The 21,492-nt window shown below is 44.0% G+C and overlaps 1 protein-coding gene across 1 annotated transcript in view; it reads right to left on the reverse strand.

Moving 5' to 3' along the window:
* Nucleotides 1–21,492, reverse strand: part of LOC139914223 (endoprotease bli-like) — a 149,352-nt gene that overhangs the window by 58,472 nt on the left and 69,388 nt on the right. Inside the window, exons 6-11 of the mRNA XM_071902488.2 lie at nucleotides 11,205–11,242; nucleotides 10,253–10,332; nucleotides 9,324–9,412; nucleotides 6,736–6,908; nucleotides 5,470–5,685; nucleotides 3,593–3,696 (exon numbers count right to left, since the gene is read on the reverse strand). Coding sequence (XP_071758589.2) covers nucleotides 3,593–3,696; nucleotides 5,470–5,685; nucleotides 6,736–6,908; nucleotides 9,324–9,412; nucleotides 10,253–10,332; nucleotides 11,205–11,242 — 700 coding nt within the window. The remainder of the gene's footprint in view (nucleotides 1–3,592; nucleotides 3,697–5,469; nucleotides 5,686–6,735; nucleotides 6,909–9,323; nucleotides 9,413–10,252; nucleotides 10,333–11,204; nucleotides 11,243–21,492) is intronic.

Genomic DNA, 21,492 nt, shown 5'->3' on the forward strand with positions numbered 1-21,492 from the left:
GGGATGGGCGGAGAAGGAACGACACAGAGGAAGGAGACAGAAAAGGTGTAAAGCTGGGGACACACCACGACTTTTAGACCGATTGTCGTACACATGATCCTGTAGTCTCTTGAGAGGGTTAAAGGAAGTTTTTAGTTAGTGAGCTTACCTGTTAAGTAATGAGAACATAGACACTAACATCATCCATATGTCTCCAGTAGATCATTGGCTCTGGCAACACTTTAGCTTACATTATGTTGAGTGATAGAAAGGCGATATCTCAAAGGTGAGAGTGGTAGCTCTAAATTTAAATGTTAATTAAGTCATTCTGAATTATATTCTGGCAGTTGTGTGTAGGAGACTGTGTACAGCTAAAAATCACTCTCACCTTAAGTAGTTCCAAATATAAACCATGGCTATATTAAGTTAATGATATTTCATTTTTTCAATTTATAATTCTACAGGCCATAAAAACCACTAACAAGTTTGTATTACTAAAAAGTCAGTCGTCTTACTTTGGATAACGCTAGTCGCCTGTCTATCACTCACTATAGTGTATGATATAGTGTTAGCAGGGATGATGGATGTTCTCATCACTAAACAGCTAAGTTGACCAAGAGGTTAAAAGACCATTTCTATTTACATGTATATATTTCTGCGGCTACTGCCTGGTTGAATGAAGGGACCTGCTGAGGGTGGTTCACACTCTGAAACCCAGGCACAGCACCGGGCCACTGGGGTTAAGAAGGAGACCATCCATCCCTCCAGACAGCCCATCATTAATAACCTCAGCAGATGTAGCAAAGAATAGACAGACAGGTGGACAGTTGCGGTTGAGTAGTGGAGGACATATGCAGGTATACGCATCCCAGAATGCGAGGTGGGATCACAGCATAACTGACTCCTCAATTCCTACCGGGCAGACGGATAGACAAATAGATAGATGGATGGATGGAGACAAAGACAGATAAATTGACATAGAGGCTGACACGGTGATAAAATGAACAAACAGACAGTCAGAGACAGAGAGACAGACTGAATGACTGAGGAACTGATTACCCTGATGGTCGGTTGGACAGGCGTCAAGACGGATGGATGGAGACAGATGGAAAAACAGACAGAGAGGCCAACATACAGGCAGATAGACAGATAGACAGCGACACCCCGACACTGTTAGGACAGAGAGAGACCGGGGGCTAGTTCGATAACATAGACACCGCCAGCCCATAGAGAGTGTTAGACGGGCCCTCCAGGAATCTGCCATTTTGCAATGGCACTGCATTTTTCAATATCAACTATTCCCTGCAGAAAATTCTCACATCGTTTCAGAAATGACAGGGATGATTAGTTTCCAAAATCTGTGCAATTTCATCAACAGTCTCGCAAGCAGCTGCTTATTACAACTTTTTCAAAATTTTTGCCAATACGCTCACTTTTATAGCAAATCAACAAAGAAAAAGAAAAAGATTGCAAGTACATTTGAGCATTTTTCATCAGTCAGAGAAAAACTGCAATTCTGGAGAGTGCAGATACATAAAAAGAAGGTGTAAGTGGAGATGATACGGTGGTGAGGGGGCACGTTGACAGTGAGATCAAATCTGTAATCAAATGACTACACATGACAAGAAGAGATACAGAGAACATGCATCTGAATACAGCGGCAGATAGGTGCAAATAGAGGAGCAGCGTTACAGTAGAAGCTTTGGAAAATGGCATGTGTGTCAGAAGTGTAGGTGTGTGTGTGTGTGTGTGTGTGTGAGTGCCTGAACAGTATTAGGGTTGGACCGATACTGCATATCATTTTGCCGATATACTGGGCCAATATTGGCCTTTTATTAAAAATTGTATAACAGTCAGTCTCACCCACCTTTGATATGATGGATATGATACAGTTTGATTACATATTTATTGTGTAATTGATCAATACTATACTGGCTGTCTATGGGAAGCTCTTGAATAGATTCCACACACAAGTATGCATAAATATGTGTATTATTATTATTATTATTATGGGTTTAAATGGAGAGTTTTAGTGTCCCTTGGTGTAAATGCTATTTCAGAGGGTTTTATGAGGGAAACACTAAGTAGCCTACTTGTATTTGTTTGGAATTTTTTTGGCATGAAAATGGTCAAAGGATACTGAATATCAGCATAAAATATTAACTATCAATAATCCAAATCCAAAAATATCGGCAAAAGCGCATATCGGTGGAGCCCTAATGCCTGTAAGTATGCCTGTTTATGTGCACATGGCTGGTATGTATGAGTCTGTTTGTGTCTGAATGCTTGTGGGCGTACAGTCGCTTACTGATGGATGGAGAGCAAGGGAAAAAGTATAGGTTTGCATGGGTGTGTGTGTGTAAGAGAGAGAGCGTGACAGAAGTGACAGTGTGTGCGTGCGTCTGTGTGTGTGTGTGTGTGTGTGTGTGTGGGGAGAGAGTGAAAAACAGAAAGCAAGTGAGAGAAACAGAGAAAGAGAGAGAGAGCTAGGAAGACGCAGAGAGAGAGAGAGGGAGAGAGAGAGAGAGAGAGAGAGAGAGACAATCCGGCTCCATTAAGACGTGAGCAGAATGCCGGCTGGCTGAGTGAGCGAGGTGATATATAGTTTAGTCGGTAGCGGCGGGTCACGGCAAAGCCTTTAACAGTAATGTCCTGGGAGTCGCCTCGCCCGGGGGACCTGCGCTCCATTTTACAGCCAAGCGAGTGAGACTGGGACGGCGTGGCATGACAGCCGGAGCGGTAAAGCCGGCCGCTAGCACCATCCATAACATGAAGGAGGCGGGGACGCCACTGATACCGCCACAAAACACCAGGCCCGAGGCCACACCGACAGCTGGCGAGTTAAGAGGGACGAAGAAAAAGGGCTGGGAGACGGGAAGGGGAGAGAGAAGGGACAAAGGAGGGAGATGAAAAAAGAGGGCGGGCTCAGATAGAAAGAGGTATGGGAGATGGATGATCAGCATAAAAGTAGGAGCTACAAAACACAAATGGAGAGAAGGGGATGTGAGGATAGACAAGGTAGGAAAAAGCCTAAAGTAGCATTTTAATATGAAAAAATATTGCCACATTAACTTAGTATCACCAGGTCGGATTTGGTGAGAAATCTGATGTATTGCTTTACAGCACAAAGGGAGTTGATTTATGGCACAAAACAGGATGAAGGCGCTGTTCTTCCAGCACAAACGGAGCTAAAGGTTTGACAGTGTCTGACAATGGCAGGTGGTGGAAGGAGTGAAAGACTGATGGAAAACTAAAGCAAAAGACAAAACAAACAAGGCATCACAATTCATTTGACAATGATATATTGATTTTTAAAAATGCTACAAATAGCACCTTTAAAAATACAATCGCGCAATCTCACAAGTGAAGTTTAGATCAACCTTCAACTGGAAAGATCCGGAGTTAAACCCCCATGTTACAGAGCATTCGCCCTGCTGAAGTGTCACACACTGAACCCCTACCAGCTCCAGGTGCTGTTCTGTAGCTGACCCTGACCTCTGACCTCCCTGTGGAGGGAGGTGAGCGAAAAGAACATTTCCCTACAGGAAGTAGGTATCACATTTCTGATTATTATTGTATTATTGGTTTGTAGTATGAATTGGCAGATACTCACTTAGCCTCCAAGACAAGCGCCAGAATCCCTGCAGCAATGGGAGCAGCACTGGACGTCCCAGCAAAGTACGTGACACAGCCCTCACCCAGGTTGGACACTGTCACCTACAGAACACACAAACAACACAAGTTACAACAACATGTATCTAAATATCTTCTTAAAGTCACAAGGAAACAGGATGTTGGGGCGGGACATAACACAGGGAGGGACTGTTCAAAAGTGAGCCACCGGGACACGACACGACATGAAACAGGTTTGTTGGGGGGTGAACACCCAAAAATGCACTGCTGTACCATGTTGTCGTTTCAATTTGCCAAATGCATGCCACCATATTGAACTGGCCAAATCTGAATGCGTATCTCAGTCCACCTAAGACCCACATAACTTCACACAAGTTGTGGAAAATCTGTGAAAACTCTGTTGATTGACAATAAAAACACAAAAAAAATGTTTTAAATGAAAGTGTATATTATGAAGAAGTAGCTTACAAGGTGAAAAAGTCATTTTTCATCTCATTATGAAGCTGCACTAGGCAACTTCGCATGTTGGCGGCCCCAAAAGGCAACGAGAGGTAACTTTTTAATTTTCAAAACGCCAAAATCTGGTCACATAACAACACTAAACTGAACAGAGCACAACCATGTTTAGCAGCCCAACTGGTCTTTGACACTTTACACCAGAGGAAACCAAAGAGACAAGAGAGGAAAAGATCGGATGTTGGTGAGTCCAGCTTTCTCTGGACGGAGTGCTGCTCACTGCTGTTCAGGGACCATTTGGATTTTGCCATTACGTTTTGATTTGCCACTTCCTGTGTACATACCCAACATCAGAATTTCATTTGGCCAATAGAGCAAATCTATAAGGTGTCAATTAGGGGGGATGGGACACTCTTCTCTGTTGCAGCCCCATTTTGAGATTGAGGTTGATAAGACGGGTGTATTTTTACATAAAAATCTTGCCTAGTGCAGCTTTTATGTATTCATATGTTCAAACATCATACACCTCTGCTGTCAAACAATCCATTTTACTTAAAGGTAATTAGTGTAGGCATCTCTGATTTACCATCAAATGAATTCGGAGCCCATGTGAGCTGGCTTCTAGCAGCGGACTGTACTACACCCCGAAATTTGGGGGTGGGAGGGAGGGAGGGATTTTTTTGGAAAGGAAAGGGACTTTGTAGGGAATAAAGCCAAAGGAATTCCCAGACTGGAGCAGCTATTTAAACCAGCAGCAGTTGTTCTTTTTCTATCATGAAAAGTGTCATTGCGTTAATACAATTTTACAGTGATATTAATTAAAAAAATCTGACTTGTACAGTAACACCTTTAAACTGACATACACACATCCTAGTCTGGTCAAATTGCCTTTCACACACTGTTTCACTTGTGTCGGGTCTGACCAGCTCACACTGCGAGGTGCAGAAGGGCCGGCAGTAGAAGAAGTCCTCTCCAACGCCGACAAAGGTGATATCACACTGATAAAATTGGCATTTCTGTTTCTGTAGCCGTGAAATTGGCACACCTCCAATTAACACTCGTTTGCCTGCATGTGCGTGGGTGTGTGTGCGTATGTGTGTATGTGCCCAGCAGTCACCTAGGTCAGTTGGCAGGCCTCTATAAATATCACACCAGCGGTTGCTCTTTAACAGGCTTCTCACAGCTCACAGGAGCTAAAGAGCAGGGCTGTTGGCTGTTGGCACACACACGCAAACACACACACACACACACACACATGCACATACATTCATCAACATAGAGACCCACTATCTATCCAATTCACATTTCTGAAATATGTATCACACTAACACTTGCAGCTTGAAATCCCCCCCACACATAAACACTGTTGTTAGATGTGCTAGTCGCTACACACACACTAACCAGAGGAAGTGAGCCTCCCTCGCTGGCCCCTGTCATAGTGACGGCCATTACCCCGGGGCAGGGCTCGCCAAAGTAGGCGGGCTTCCCCGTATGAGTGACAGCACCGATGGCGATGCTGTAGATAGAGCTGACATAGCTGTCCGCACCGCAGTGGTCACTGTGTACCCCACCGTTACCTGCCGCCCACACGTAGATGCTGCCCTTCCCACCTCGGCCCTGCCAACACAGACAGAAGGACATCAGACTGAAAGTACAAATTAAGAAGAGGATTTCATTAGGTATGTTTTCATCCAACTGTCAAAACTGTCAAAACATAAAATGCAATTTAGGCGCTTTTACATCAGGTGGACTGAGGCGTATAAATAGGCTTCCTGAATGTCAAAAAAACATTGATGAGAAAAATAGAAAGAGTAGGCCCATTTCAAAAATTGATTAGTATTGGGCAAGTTGTTCTTAAGTGTCAGCTAGTGTTGGCCATACTTCACGCTTTCATCCGAAGACGAAAACAAAGGAACGCACTTGGCAATATGGTAATACCCAAACTAAAACAAACATGATGGGCACCTTACACATGGGTGCCACAGCCTATATGACATTTCTAGCAGGTTGTGGTGGACAGATATTTCAAAATGTCCAAAGCCACTTTTGAACTGTTGTGCAGAGTAATCTCACCATTCGTTGATCCGACCATGCCAATCTATATCATTATTTATTTGAAAAATGCATTTCCATCGCTATTTATCGCATAATTTAGTTATTGGGAAAAACATTTTATGCTTTGAGATAGCATTAAAAACTCACGCACCGTCATCCTAAAGAAAAATTAAAGCCTCAGCAGAAAGACATGAGAAGGAGAAAAGTCCATGGCCTGATTTTCCATCATACCATACCAGCATGCCACCATATTGAACTGGCCAAATCTGAATGCGTATCTCAGTCCACCTAAGACCCACATAACTTCACACAATTCTGAATCAGGTCCTTAGAGCAGAAAGATGAGGGAATAACATACAGCAACATCAACACTATTTTAGTTTTGACAAACACTTTTGACAAACAATATTTCTAAATCCCCTCTAATCTGGATCACTTGTCACCATTATTTTTGTAAGCACTCGAAAAAATGAAGAAATTTGCATCAAAGTCCAGCCACGTAATCCCAATACTCCACATTTTGTCCTTTCAATCTCGGGCTCCGCTGACAGTTTTAATGCCTCCTTTACATCTGACAGACAAACAGCGTGAACTGGGAGATGAAAGCCGTGCCTTGTGAGTTCCTAGCCGGAGGGCTTGCTCTGTCAGGCTGCCCGGCCCTCCCATCTCGGCCCCGTCGTCCCGCGGGCCCCAGCAGCAGACGTAGATGTCGATGAAGTGGATGTTGAAGGTCAGAGCCGTGGCCTCCATGGCGTCGTTGACAGAGCCGTCCAACAGGCGGATACCTGGACGGATCGAAAAGGTCACAGGGGTCAAAGTTCAGAGGCAGGCTTGTGGAAAGACTGAACGAAAACAAATACTCAGAAAATTGGAATACTGTGTGTGTCCTGGTGGTGCTTGAAAAAAGACATGACCACATGACTTTAAGCCTTTACTTGCATATCAATATTACAATATTATTAAGGATTCTCATGGATTCCATTAAGAAAACGCCATATCTCATCTACAAAAACCCGATACAAAGGTTGAAGTGCAGCTCATAAGGCATTATAAGGCATCATAAGCGCATTATAGCACATTGTGAGCGCATGATAATTATACATCAAATACAAAACACCCAATGTGTGAAAAATTGAGGGGCTTGAACACATAAAATTAAATTGAATTACATTTTCTGATGTTTGTCTGATGATTATATTGTAAGAAATGTTTATCTATGCTTCTAATGGGCTTATAATTAGCTTGTAATGCATCACAATGCGCCTCAAATAAAGTGTTACCAACGAAGCTTGTGTGACAAACATACATTTTTGGAGATGCGTTCATTCAAGCTGATTCATCAGGCTTAATTGGGCTTCTTTCTGTTGATTCATCGTGTTCATTTACTGTGTACATTCAGAAACATCCTCCAACCGGGCCACTTTATGTAAATGAATGTCCTGGGAATTCCAAGTAAATTTCCAAAGCAGAAGCGCACACAGAGCTAAAAGTTACGCTCAATCATCCCTTATTTGTCAGACAGCCAGCACAGAAGACAACAGCACCCAGTGGTTCAACATGCATCTTTCCTTTGGACCGTGCCCTTTCATCTCCTGTGTACCTGACTGTGTTGATGAGTCCTGATAAAATAGAGGTAGCTAGGTAACAGCAAGGCTAACAGGGGAAATAGATTCCTGGTCTCACCTCGTGAATGTTGTTTTTTTCCCTCCCTGTCAATTCTGCAAGAGGCTCTCATCAGCCCCTGATAAATGAAGCAAGGTCAAAGGTTAAAGATCACAGCGTAGAGTTCAAGAGTCAGGGTTCAACCATTGGATTCTTCTTTTTATAGTCCGTGTTTCATGTCGATGACACCCACCGTATGAAATTGGTTTTGAGGCACACAGGTCTATGAGTGCTGTGGAGAGTTTTCTTATTCAAACATATCATGTACTCCCCATTAAGTTGTGGTTTATAGCAATCTTAGTGTAGCCAATAAAGACGTTTGATTTCACAACAGGAAAGGGGCTTTCTTGTGTGTTTGGTTCATTCATCCCTGGCCCATCTTACAGCCAACACTAAAAAAGCCATTACTGGAGCTCCCACTAAAAAATGATCTGTTAAATAGGGTCAGCATGGCTCAATAGCAGCCAGTCACTGTGTAGCCTGTCATATACACACACACACACACACACACACACACACACGGGCGCACACGCACGCCACAACGCACATATAGGCATTCATAAGCTCATGTACAGTATACTCTCTCTCCCTCTCTCTCTCTCATATAAGAAATATTTCAGATTTTTGTCATTACCACCTAAAACCTAAACACAGTTGTAACAGACTGGTGATAGCTAAGTTTCACAGCTTCTATAAGATCTATAAGTTTCAAGATCAGTTCATGGAGAGGCTATTTTCAGCTGCAAATTGCCTACGCTGAGACAAAACAAAATTAGTTAAACAAGGATAAGGCTACAACAGACTATGAGATTAACAGGACAACGAATTCAGACAACAAACATGCTTAATGTCCATTATTTTCCACAGTGGAATGCTTATGCAAACAACAAGCCATACAATTATTTCCATTGCCATCAAAATCAAACATGACCCCAGCCCTTTGATTTAAGACAGCTTATCAATGCCATCCCTAGTTGTGAAATGTATTGTTTTCCTTCTAAAAAATAATCCACCAAGAAAAAAACTGGGGGAGATTTTTTTTTTTTAATTACTGAATCGAAAAAGTGCATTTTGCAGTAAAATGGGTCTCCTGTGGAGTTAAATGAGCCTGGGTTCAAGGTGTTCGGGCACAAATTGCATTTTTTCCCACTGGAACTGATACCTTGGAACTGATACCTTTGAAATTAGTCAGTCCTTCATGCTTGTAGACTGTATTCTGTCTGTTGCATCGCTGCAGAGGGGCAAGGGAACAAAGGCTACTGACAAAATGACACTGCTCCCTCTGAGACAAATTACTGTAGTTATTGGTAATGATAATGTTCATGTTGGGCATTTATCATCCTGTTAATGCTATTGGAAATTATTGATTTTTCTATCATTTAATTTGGATTGCCATACAATGTTGAGTGGTTTGAATGAAGGGATTAGCAAGATGTTACGACTGTTTTTGAAAACAGTTATTTTTCATGCCATGCCATAGGCCGTGGGCACTGCAGTACACCCACAATGCACTGCTTGCCTCAGTTGCTTCCCCTCACCTCCGATCCTGGCATTGAAGGCGATGCCCACACCACAGTAGGAGTTGTTGGCCTCCATGGCAACTTCCCCTGCACACCGGGTGCCATGACTGAAATAGAGGGGGAAAGTGTTAGCCACATACTGAGACAATATATGCAGAGACGTGCTTTTTCACTTATGTATGTGTTGCCCTGAGCACAACCCCGAATAAGCCAAGAAGGTAGGCAATTACATGCAACCAGATCTGAAAATGGTGCAGAGCATGGCAGGATCGAAGACAAAGATTGAGACACAATACTGGAGATTGGAACACATTGAGTTAGTCAGTGATGAATTGGTAAATAAAATACTGGGTAAACTATGACCTCCATATGACCTCCAGCAAACATTTTGACGTTGAATAGATGTTCATACAACAGCCTGCACCAACACTGAAAACCCATGTAAATAGAGCACCAAAATGAAATTTGAGACAACATCTGTAGTCGTATGAATTTTTACCATGACATAATATCATTTTGTGAAAATTTTGCGCTCGTTTGGGCTGTGGTGAACTTGGCTGCTTCCTGCAAATCACCAGTTTGACACTACTCTCTATGATGTATACTATGAATCTACATCATGAAGATTTATGTCAGCCTAAAAAGGCGGGTCAACAGTTTAAGTGTATTTACCCTCCACTACAACCCTGGAGTCAGGCAGGCTGCAGTATACAGTATAGGGGCTATATGAATGAAACAAAAGATTTGTTTTCTAGTGTGTATTAGCTTAGTTTAGGGTGGCTTCAAACATAGTAATAGAACAGCATTAAAGACAACAAGGAAGTGAGGAAAAAATGCATGAATGCTGAAGGGGCAAGGAAAGCTGATGTATTTATTTAATGGGATCATTCAGCAGGATTATTGGCTGGCTCCCCCTTGAAAAGAAACAAAGGACAACTAGGCATTACCCGTTCTCCTCATCTCTGAGAGGCATGGGATCATGAGACAGACCGTGCGAACCACGCAGGTCAAAACTGGCAAAGGCCTCCTGGCAGACAGACAGAAAACAAATGGAGCACAGTGTAAGACGATGTAACACACGACACACACGGGGCGAGGATGACGCGGCAGGAAAAATGAAGAGGGAATCCCCTGAAAAAGTCTTGATATTGGCACTTGAATTAGTCTGTCAACATGCTTTCTCTGTCTGAGGGCAATCGCTGTCACTGAGGAGATTACGGTGTGTGTGTGTGGGTTTGTGTGGGAATATACAGTATGTATTAGGCATGTGAATGTGTGCAAGTGGGTATGTGCATGCATGTGTGTGTCTGCCTAATAAAAGTGAACATGTTTGAATGAATTATGTTTGCGTAAGAGGAAGAGGATGTCTTGGGAACATACTGTATAAGAGCAAATATGTACCTCTGTCTCTCTCTCTCTCTCTCTCTCTCTCTCTCTCTCTTTCTCTCTCTCTCTCTCCCTCTTGCTCTCTCTCTCTCTCTTTCTCTCTCTCCATGCCATACAATCTGCTCTGACAAAGTACAAGTTGGCCCGCGTGCTTCGATCTGCCTATTGGATTATAAATGACAAGTCAGCACTGCCACTCTGCATCCATATGCTTTATAGCTAGTCTGTGTAACACCAGCCTAACAGAATAAAAAGGCTTTATCACTATATGAATGTCTCAGGTTTTAAGTAATAGAGCAGTTGGGCGTTTTAAGTGAAAGTCAATACGCAGATTTCCGTATAATGAAAATCCCAGGATTTTATATTGTTACCAAATAGCATTCATGGTAGGACCTACGAACTACATGAGATAAACTGAGTGACGATTGTTTTTACAGTGGAGTTAAAATAATATGATTCAGATGAGATCATTTGTTAGGTTTAATCAAACCATAATTTTCATAGTTTACTCACATAGTTTCTCCTCAGGTCCTTGTTTGTGTGATCGATACCTGATGAGAGGAAAGAGAAAGTTGTATTTTAGTTATATTTTAGTCACACATCATCTACGTTTAGACTGGGGGGGTCCAGGAGGCATGGGGAGTCACACCACCAGACCAAGAGGTTTAAAAGCTCAAGTTGAATCCCACATTGTTAATGTTTTAATAGTGTTTTCTATATCAGTTAAAAAAAACAAAAACAAGGCAACAGTAAACATGTCATTGCCTGTAAATGATGCAGTCACCCTTTGGGCCAATCAGCAGCAAGTTATAAAAATGTGAAAAAGGTCAAAGTTTCAAGTCTGTTATGGAACAATGCAAATGCATGCTGCAGGGCCATTTCCACTGTCTGCCAGTCTTTTCTTGTAGGCATTGTTAGCTGTCTGTATTGGTTTATTGTACAAATGATGCAGTCGCCCCTTGTGCCAATCAGTAAATTAATGAAAAATCCTTTTTTTAATCCTGCTTTTTAAGAAACTCAAAATGGTGGAATCTCCAATATGGCATATATCAGTGGTCCTGGAGGTAAAGGATAGAAGGATATGTGCATGAAATTTCACGTCATTCAAACTTGCAGTGTGGTTATTAACATTTTTAATTTTGACCTGTAATTGTAGCGACCCCCTAGGGCCAATCAGTGTAATTTTGAAAATGCCAGAACACAGTGGTGAGATGCATCATTTTGTTTTTAATCAAGTTTCATCAAGATCCAATCAGTGTGTGAGACATTGCACATGAACGAACGGACGAACAAACAGATGGACAGAGACCGTTCCATCGCCACCCCTGATTTCATAGTGTTTTTACTCTGCAACTGCTTTCATTTCTAGTTCTTTCCCTCATTCTACACCTTTCCCTGTCTCTTTTTTATCATCCTGTCTTTCCACATCAGCTGCCTTTCTTCCCCTGCCGCCCCCTCCCTCTCCTCCTCCCTCTCTGCTGCAGCGGGGCTCCTGTGGTCTCAGCGAGAGACAAACGAATGAGGGCCCCAGGAGGGCCTCGCCTGCTCTGCCACACATCACTCACTCTCTCCCTCTCTCTCTCAATCACACACACACACAGGCACTGACGGGACCTGCCAGCCTTTGTCCCATGCAGGCAGTGCCTCCGGGTTGTCATGGTAACCTGCAGTCGGTTCGCCGTCGAGGCCTGATTGTGTTCAGCCCTGGGTGGGTGAAGGCTCATTGCAACCCAGCGCACCGTGCCGCGCCACGCCACACCACGCCAGGTCAGCCCGCCATGTCCTCTACATAACCTCTCACGCTTTATTCTCTCCTGGTCCACTTTCTCTTTTCTTGCCTCAGACACTCTTCTACCTACAAGAAGGTTTCAAGCCAAAGCTCTCCCTCTCGCTCTGTTTCTTTGGAGTGGCGGCTTCCCCATGCCGCCATCCCCACCGATGCTTTCACTTCCCGTTTCAAGTCATACCTACCTGTCCCCGTCCCTGGCCCTTTGCCTGTCACACTGGTTTTCATTGCTTTCATTGCTTTACTACACCTGGTCCTGTTGTTGTTGTTGTCCCCCATGATGAAACTGGACGGGGAGGAATCTGGATCAGTCTCCCTCTGTTTTTTTGCTCATTTGTTTGTTTGTTCTTCCGTCCGTCACACGCAATATCTCAGAATCCGCTAATCAGATTTTGACAAAACTTGAGTAAGTGATGCATCTCACCACTGCGTCCCGGCATTTTCAAAATTACACTGATTGGCCCAAAGGGGGACTGCATCATTCATGGGGGAAGACATGTTTACTGTTGCTTTTGTTGCTTTTTTGGAAGTAATAATCTTTTCATATAAATAAATGTCTGTTTTGCTACTGTCTATCACCGATTGATATCATAGTGATTCAATCTATAGTCAGTTCATGAAAGCTTTTACATTTGCTGTTCTAAACACCTGGTGTCAGGTAGGTCTTTCACAGGAAAAGTTCTCTGCTGCACAGGTGTGTTTTATGTTTACTGAAGCAACAACAGCAGTTTGTCTGGAATAAATAAGGCAGGTAAAAGAAATATAAGAACAGGAATCTTGCGGATTATCACTTCATTATTTTATTCACTTCCTTATTCCAAAAGGGGACAAGGAGCACTCTGGCCAACTTTCCTCCTTGCCCGAGCCAAGTTGGCTATCTACTCCACACACAAGGCCAAACAAGGAGGAGGATATGTTCAGCTTGTGACAGTTTTGACAAGCTTGATAGAAATGTTTCTAGTTAGTTTCTATTGACTTTGTGTACAGCCATGGGATCAATGGTATCTTTTTAAAAGCTGTTTAAAAGTGTGTGGCGTGGGCCCACATGATGTTTTCATTTCTGAAGCGATAGCAGTTTGTTCAGTTGTTCCTGGTGCGTAACCCCCCTCTCCTTTCTTTTCAAGAATAACACTCTGTGGCGTCATATGAAACTCAAGTGACTCATTATAGAGTTTTTAAATGTCAAATGTCTCTTCCTACACTTTGGTCTCCACATGCCACTCTATTTTCGTTTACACTTGTCTCCTTTCCCACTCAACCTTCAACATCAATGATCTCGGCAGATTCTCCCTTCCATCTCTCCTTCTCCTTATCCATCTCTTATGGTCCATCATTTGTCTCTTTCTCCTCTCCTCTAATCTCCCTCAGCCTCAATTGTCTGTGATGCTACTCGTTCATTCTTTTGCTCTTGTATGCAAAACCAGTAGTTACTTGACAACCTCCAAACCCCAAAATCACCCTCTGAAAACCTCAAACCTCAAAACGTTATGGCTCTGAAGCCATTTGTACTCTGTACTATCTAGCAGAAATTACCTACAATGATCTTTAAAAAGAGAACTGACAATGAACATGTTGCTTTACAATGCAGCCATGTCCTCCACACTGCAAAAAATACCCATCTTAAGCCAATTAGTCTTGTATTGAGTCTTAAAATATTTTTCTTTTCTTCTGAAAAAAGTGAAAAAATTGCCATTGAAGTTATATCAATTCACTTTTTTCCAATATAAAAGCTTTTTCCAAGAATCTTCTTGAATTGGGTATCATTTTCTTGGAGTACTTATTCTACTTTGTTTCAAGATATTGACACGTGAAACTGCATTGAAAACGAGCAGAATTATGTCACTCCTATGGGAGCATTTTTCAAACTTTCAAAAAGAAGATTTTAAGACTGGATATGAGACTAAATGGCTTGTTAGGATGGATGTTTTTTGCAGTGTAAGTGCGCATCCCCTTGATAGACTTGAACCCTGCAGTTCTATCTACAGCAGTGTTGTTTTGTGAAAAGAATTGCTTGTCTGCAGGAGGCAAAGGAGCCTGCTTTATTAAGAGAGTTCATCCTTGTTTCAACTCAATTATAAGTAAGACGCCTCGGTGTGCATACGCGCACCTGTGTGTGTGTGTGTGTGTGTGTGTGTGTGTGTGTGTGTGTGAGTGTGTGCGAGTGTGTGTGAGTGTGTGTGTGAGTGAGCAGTCAGACCCTCACACAAAGGCAATCGCTGCTCACACACAGAGTCATGTCAGCTTTAAAAAGGTGACACCGTCACCTCTGCGAGTTTGTGTGGAGACGTCTTCGGGAATTAACGTCAAGCTGCTCGGGAGGGAGCGAAGTAACAAGTGAACAAGGGATGGAGGGAAGAAGAAAGAACGGAGGGGACGGCGGGATGTGGAGGAGGACTGGGACTAGAGAATCTGCGCCCAATCCCCCACCAGACCGAGTGTGTGTCACTCCCGTGGGTATATGAGTGTGTGACACCAGTAACGATGATAGGATGTGGTGTGTTGGTAATCACCCTGATAATAGGCGTATCTGACAGTGCAGCCCTCTGTCAACCTAATGAAGAGCTCAGCGGCTTGGTGGAGCCAAGCCAACACACAGCGCAACTCTATAGGAGGCAGAGACTGAGTGTGTGTGTATGCATGTTTTGGGTGCATGCGTGTGTGTGGAGTGGACAGACATGTATTTGTCGGTGTCTGGATGCACACGTGCGCAGCATGAGCGCATGTATGCTCTGTAACCGGTGTGTCACGCGGGTCAATGTGAGCATCAAAACATTGCATGCTGAAGTATAAACAAGGCTGATCAGAGTGGAAAATGCATTCGCTCATGTGCATTCACTCAGGTGGCACCATATTGCCATAAATACATCCGTAAACACACTCCGACACAGTCCAAGGTCTTCTAAGTGTGAAAGTAGACAGTCATGTCCCACAGCTAGATGGAACACTGTAGGTGGTGGAGCCAATGCAAAACCTTCCATGAATACAAATGCTTTGAACCTGGCTGACCCAGTCTAGATTGTGATTGTGCGAGCTTGTGTGTGTGTGTGTGTGTGTGTGTGTGTGTATGCCGCTCTGCATGTGTGCCAGCATTCAGCAGCAGCAGCAGCACTCTATCTCCTTGCTCCCGCAGTATTCATGCTGGTCCTCAGGGTCAAACACACACACAAATCAGACACAGAGATGCGTCGGAGGCCATTTTGAGCCGACGGTGAGTCGTGCCTGAGCTGCCGCTGTGAAAATGAGCCGACATCACTTCAGAGGAGGCCCCCGCTACACCTGGGGCCCCCCGGCCCGCTCTCACCGCTTAGCTCTCCTCTGTAGGAGTCAGAGGTACTGTAAAAAAAAACACAAAGCAAAAGTCAACTGCTGGCTCACCCACTAGAGGGGAGAGGGTGGGGTGAGGACAGAGAGAGGGGGAGAGAAGTGAGAGAGAGAGGTGGGGGTGGGGGGGAGTAGGATAAGGATATGTCTCTCTGGGTCCGATTTATACTGGGGTTCGACCGATATTGGGTTTTTGAAGGCTGATAGCTACTTGTAATATTTTTTTAGTCATTTTCGTGCCAAAAAATTAACAAAAATTCCCAAGTATCCTGAATTTTATTCTTGTCAGGGTGGAAAAAAACTCTAAAACAGCATTTAGACCATGGAACTGAAACCTGACAATAATAATAATCATCATCATCATCACCATTATCATCATCATATTTGTGCGTACTTGTCAAAAAGACAGTTCAGGTTAAGGACTTCCCATTGAAAACCAGTGTAGTATTCTACACTATTCAATTCTACAATAAACATGGAATCTAACAAACATGGAATCTATCTAACGATTTGTAATGAAAGGCCAATATCGGCAAAACAATATATCGGTCAAACCCTACTTAGTTGTCAGTAACAGTGTCTAATGTGCTATTCTAATCCTACTTCATGCAGATCCCAGTCTCTCCACATGTACCGAACATGTTAGCATGTTTGAAAACGAAGAGGCAAGGTGTGAGAGAGTGTGTGTGTGTGTGTGTGTGTGTGTGAGTGAGACAGAGAGAGAGAGCTGCAGAGAGACAGTGGTGTGTATCACCGCACAGCGAGGGTGAGACTTCCTGGCCCTACACCTCCGTCTAATTAATCAGCTCGGTATTTAAGAAGAGCCGGGGTGGACACAAAGACCTGCCTGTAATTAGGTAGCTTCGTTCAGGGTGTGTGTGTGTGTGTGTGTGTGTGTGTGTGTGTGTGTGTGTTGGGGGGGGGGGGCGGGGATCAGGGATAGAAAGAGTGAACGGGAAAGAGAGCATGGCACATAGCGTGGGGAGAGGATAGAGAGGTTGCTGAGGGATAAGTGGAGAGAGTGATACAAGGATGGAGAAAGGGATGTGGGGGAAAGTGGAAAGCATGGCACAGGGAGAGGAAGAGAGGAGGGGGAGGGAGGAAGAGAGGGCAGAGAAAGAGAGAGAAATGAGGAGGAAGAGAGGCACAAGCTTAGAGAGGGAGGAAAAGGGTAAGGCGAAGGGAGGAGTGGGGAAGGTAAAATACAAAACAAGAAAATGAAAGAGAGAGAGAAGAATGAAGGGAAATGATGGTGAGGACAAGACGCAGGGAGAGAGAGGGACAAAGGAGAGAGGATGAAGAAAAGGTTGACTTGTAAAGTGGGACATTAGTATTCAAAGCGGCTCCCTTTCACCCCCACCACCCCACCACTGCTGCCCTGTCTGCCCAGCAGCCAGCTCTCCTCCTGGGGTGGACCCAGACGCAGAGCTGGGGGTGGCGGAGGAAGGGTGTGTGTGTGTGTGTGTTTTGGGACTTTCAGACATTGCACGTCTGAAATAGGGACATGAAATGCTTCCTTCCATGGAGATCTCCATGTTGAAATTGAGAAATTTCTTTGTCTAGGACAGAGAAGCGTAATTGATGTTGTTGTAGTGCAGCAAGATAGTGATCCATGACGGTAGCCATGGACCCAGTGTAGTAAGAAAGTGATCCATCACCCCCAGACGTCATCCAGGATTGGTGGCGATTAGAGCTTGGGCATTTCACGTCGTGAACTAGTAAGAAATGCAGGGCAACTCAACAGTTAAAACCAAAGAGCATTCCTATCACTTAAATGTTTAAGTTAAATTGATCCTTGAACTTGCAAACATATGCTTAGGATTTGGAATCAAGTCTCTGTCTCCGTTATTTTCATGTCAGAAATCCCAGATCAAGATCACCACCAAAATCTAATCAACTGTTCCATCTGTCCATCAAATTTCACATATATCCATTCATAACGTTTGAGATATCCTGCTGATAGACAGACAGACAAACTAATTAACTGACAGGAGCGAAAACATAACCTCCTTGGTGGAGATAATTACTACTTTACTTAATACTCCCTGGGAGCAGTAATTTATGTGGAGCGTACTTCTTTGTATGAAGGCCCTGTGTTTGGTTTGTCATGTATATGAGTGCCACAGATCAAGTGTGATGGCTTCCTTTGAAAAGTATTATGCCAACTCCAGCTGCTGCTTGTACCCACTCATTCTGCAAACAATGTGAGGTTGAAAAACTTTGAAAAATTTAAGTACTGTCAACAATAAGAATGTCAATCCCACAACTAAACAGCATTGCTGCAATTATGTACGGTTCCCATTATTCGGCATGTCTAATAAGTTGTTTTCTACATTTTGCAGAACATGGTGGACCCACGGGGAAAAACAGTGATTTTCTCTCTATTTGACTTATCAAAAATCCCATTCTTTTCCATCAATGCCACCCGTTGACACATGTCATAGTCGGAAAACCCACTGTACATTTCCCCATCGCTTAGATTCCCCATAGCTGCTCCTATATATGACTTCCACCTCCCTCTCTCCCCTCTAAACTACTTCCCAACTACTCCTCTGTGCCGCTCAGGTCTCCTCCGCCTCGCCTCGCCTCGCCTCGCTCTCATTCGGCTAATTGTATTCACAGCCAACGGTGTTGACAAATTCATTTTGAAATCCATTAGTCCCGTGGCGTTGTTTAAACGATGCGCCCATTAATGTCCATTGCTTTAATACCCCTGATTCACATTCTAATAGCCGTCTGATAAATCAGGTTATCTGCGACACCTTCCACGCGCCGTGAAGAGCGGAAATTAGAGAATTATTAACTATCTGCGGTGTTCTGTCGTGTCCGGGTGTGTTAGGAAGCGGAGGAGAGGAGGAGATGACGGAGGAGAGGAGAGGGGAGAGAGAGAGAGAGAGAGAGAGAGGGGGAGAGAGGGAGGGAGGATGATGGAGAGAGAGCAGGGAAATAGGAGGGATGGATAAGGGAAAGGAGGCGAGAGGGGAAGAGAGAGAGAGAGAGAAAGCGAGATAATGGGGAACATGAAGAGCAGCGGGACTAAGCGACAGTAAATCTAGATGAGACGAAGACAAACATGAGAGCAGAGTCAAGATGAGCAGGGATTGAGGGAAGAATATGGAGGGGCAGACGGGAGGAGAAACACTAGAAGACCATGGAGAGACACTCAAACTGAGTAAATTTAACCTGCATTCTACTTGGCTACTCTCTCTTCTCCTCTGCCCCTCACTAGTTACTGCATGCTCCCATGCAACTGTCAAGCTTTTGAAATGAAATAAAAAAAATACTTTCCCCTCCTCCTCCTTCTGCCATTCCACCTCCACCTTCTTTCTCCTCCTCCTCTCTCTCGCCCTCATCTCTAGCCCACTCCTTGCCCTTCCTCCTTTCTCCTCCTCCTCCTCCTCCTTCTGCTGTTCCACCTCTAACTCCTTTTTCCTCCTCCTCCTCATCTTCTTCTTCCATCTTATCCTCCTCCTCTCTACACCTCCTGAACATAGAGTGAGGTTGGTGTCAGTAGCTCTGCCTGCAGTGGCTAGTGGTGTGTGTGTGTGTGTGTGTGTGTGTGTGTGTGGATTAGCCACGTTGGCCTGATTAGCTGCTTGTTTACCTACCAGCACAACCACCATCACCACCACAGGGCTTCAAGGGCAACACCAGTGGACCGACTCCCCGCACACACACACACACACACACACACACACACACACACACGCAAACACACCAGTACAGCTCACCAAGATATGTCCATTAGCTGTTTTCTGTGTGTATGTGTGTGTGTGTGTAATCACGCCTCCATCGAGTCGCCCACCGCGGCACAGGGCTCTTAATTAAGAGGAGGGTGTGTGTGTGTGTGTGTGTGTGTGTGTGTGTGTGTGTGTCTGGGGGGGCGGAGCAGCTGGCAGGAGGCATTGGGGCCAGAGAACATCTGCAGGAGGCCGCAGCGCGACACGCCTGCACACACACCTAAAAACACACACACACACACACACACACACACAAGCATATGAAAGCACAAGGCGTGCACATAAGCACACACACCATTGCCACTTGGCAACTCACACCCCTGGGAACAGACACACACACACACACACACACACACACACACGTGCACGCATGCAAGCGCACACACACTCACATTGAGCGCTGCTATTGCCACTGCCGCCATACCAGTGGGACTGTCACCATGGCAACCCGGGACCGGTCATGTCACCCATTTTAGTGAGATGGGTGACAGCAAGAGAGAGAGAGAGAGAGAATGAGAGAGAGACAGAAGGAGAGAGAGAGAGAGAGAGAAAGAGAGAGAGAGGCAGCCAATAAAAAGAGCAAAAGACAAAGACAGAGAGCAAGGGGCATTAAATACCCTCCACATGGCTGGGCATCAGTCTTCTTTCAAAACAAAAGGGTAAAGAGAGAGTGAGGGAGAGAGAGCGAGGGAGAGAGAGAGAGAGAGAGAGAGAGGGATCCTATGGGTGCTCTCCCACCAAGCCCTGGATGTGAGGAGGTCAGCAGCTTAGAGGACTTCAGACGCACCACGGAGCCCTCTGAAGTCAGCCTCCCTCTTCAATAAGTCAAGAGGCGCTGTATAGTCGTATAATACTGTACACACACACACACACACACACTCACATCATGGTCTTGGTGATAGAGAGTGAAAAGGTGGAGAGGAGGAGAGGGATTTTGTCCTTGCTACAGGGCATCGCTACAGCTAAGGGTAAAGGATTAAAGGATCATATCAGCCTTATTGAGTTTTTTTCTTCATCCCCTGCTGTTAACTGTGTCTACCCATATAAGAAATGAATTTTAGTATTAAGTGTTTTGCTTACCTTTCAACCCATCATGACTCCAGTGCATCTCCCACAACATTTAAAACACTGTAAAGGTGCTTTGTGTAGAATTTTAACATCAATAAATCAGTACCACATTAATTACCGTAAACAAACAAGACCGTCACTAAGAAGATTAGCAGCCTCTAGTGACCTCTACACTGTATTTTACATTATATGGCAAATCTGCTGTATTGCTTTATGGCACAAAGGGAGATTGCTTTAAAGCAATCAAAACAGGAAGAGGGAATGTGTGAAAAGCTGATGGAAAAATCACTTTTAAGATGTTTATCCTCTTCGAGACACCAGAGAAATGTGATTTTCATTTTGAGAAACTCTAGCATTAACAATACCACTAGTGTGAGAAAGAGGCTACTAATCGTCTCAGCCATGGTCTCATATGTTTACTGTAATACCAATGAATCACAATTAATTTCACCAAAATATATTGATATTTAAAGATGCTCCTTTAAATTGTCCTGTGTGTTTTGCATGGGTGCAACATCTTTGCCATTACATACGGAGGGGTGGGCTTATTAGCACTTAAAGCTTATTTGACTGACTTGTCACAAAAATAATAATAATAATCATTTAGTCAGATTCAAATTCGAGTCAAATTGAAGCATTATTGTAAGAGGTGCTTTGGGAGACATCTGGAGCTGCGAGGTAAGTCCGTTTCTATTCAAATGTCCTGACAAGCCAGTGAATGGCACTAAAATACTCAAGTCAGTCACATAAAGTGATCTGTAGCTATTGGAGGGAAAAAGGTCAGTAACGCCAGTATGATCCTTTAAGTCTCTAACCGTCTGTACATGGATTGGGAAATGGCCTGGAACTACAAAGACAAGGCCACACACACACACACACATACACA

This window comes from Centroberyx gerrardi, chromosome 12 (assembly GCF_048128805.1).
Source record: "Centroberyx gerrardi isolate f3 chromosome 12, fCenGer3.hap1.cur.20231027, whole genome shotgun sequence".
NCBI classification, from domain to species: Eukaryota; Metazoa; Chordata; class Actinopteri; order Beryciformes; family Berycidae; genus Centroberyx; species Centroberyx gerrardi.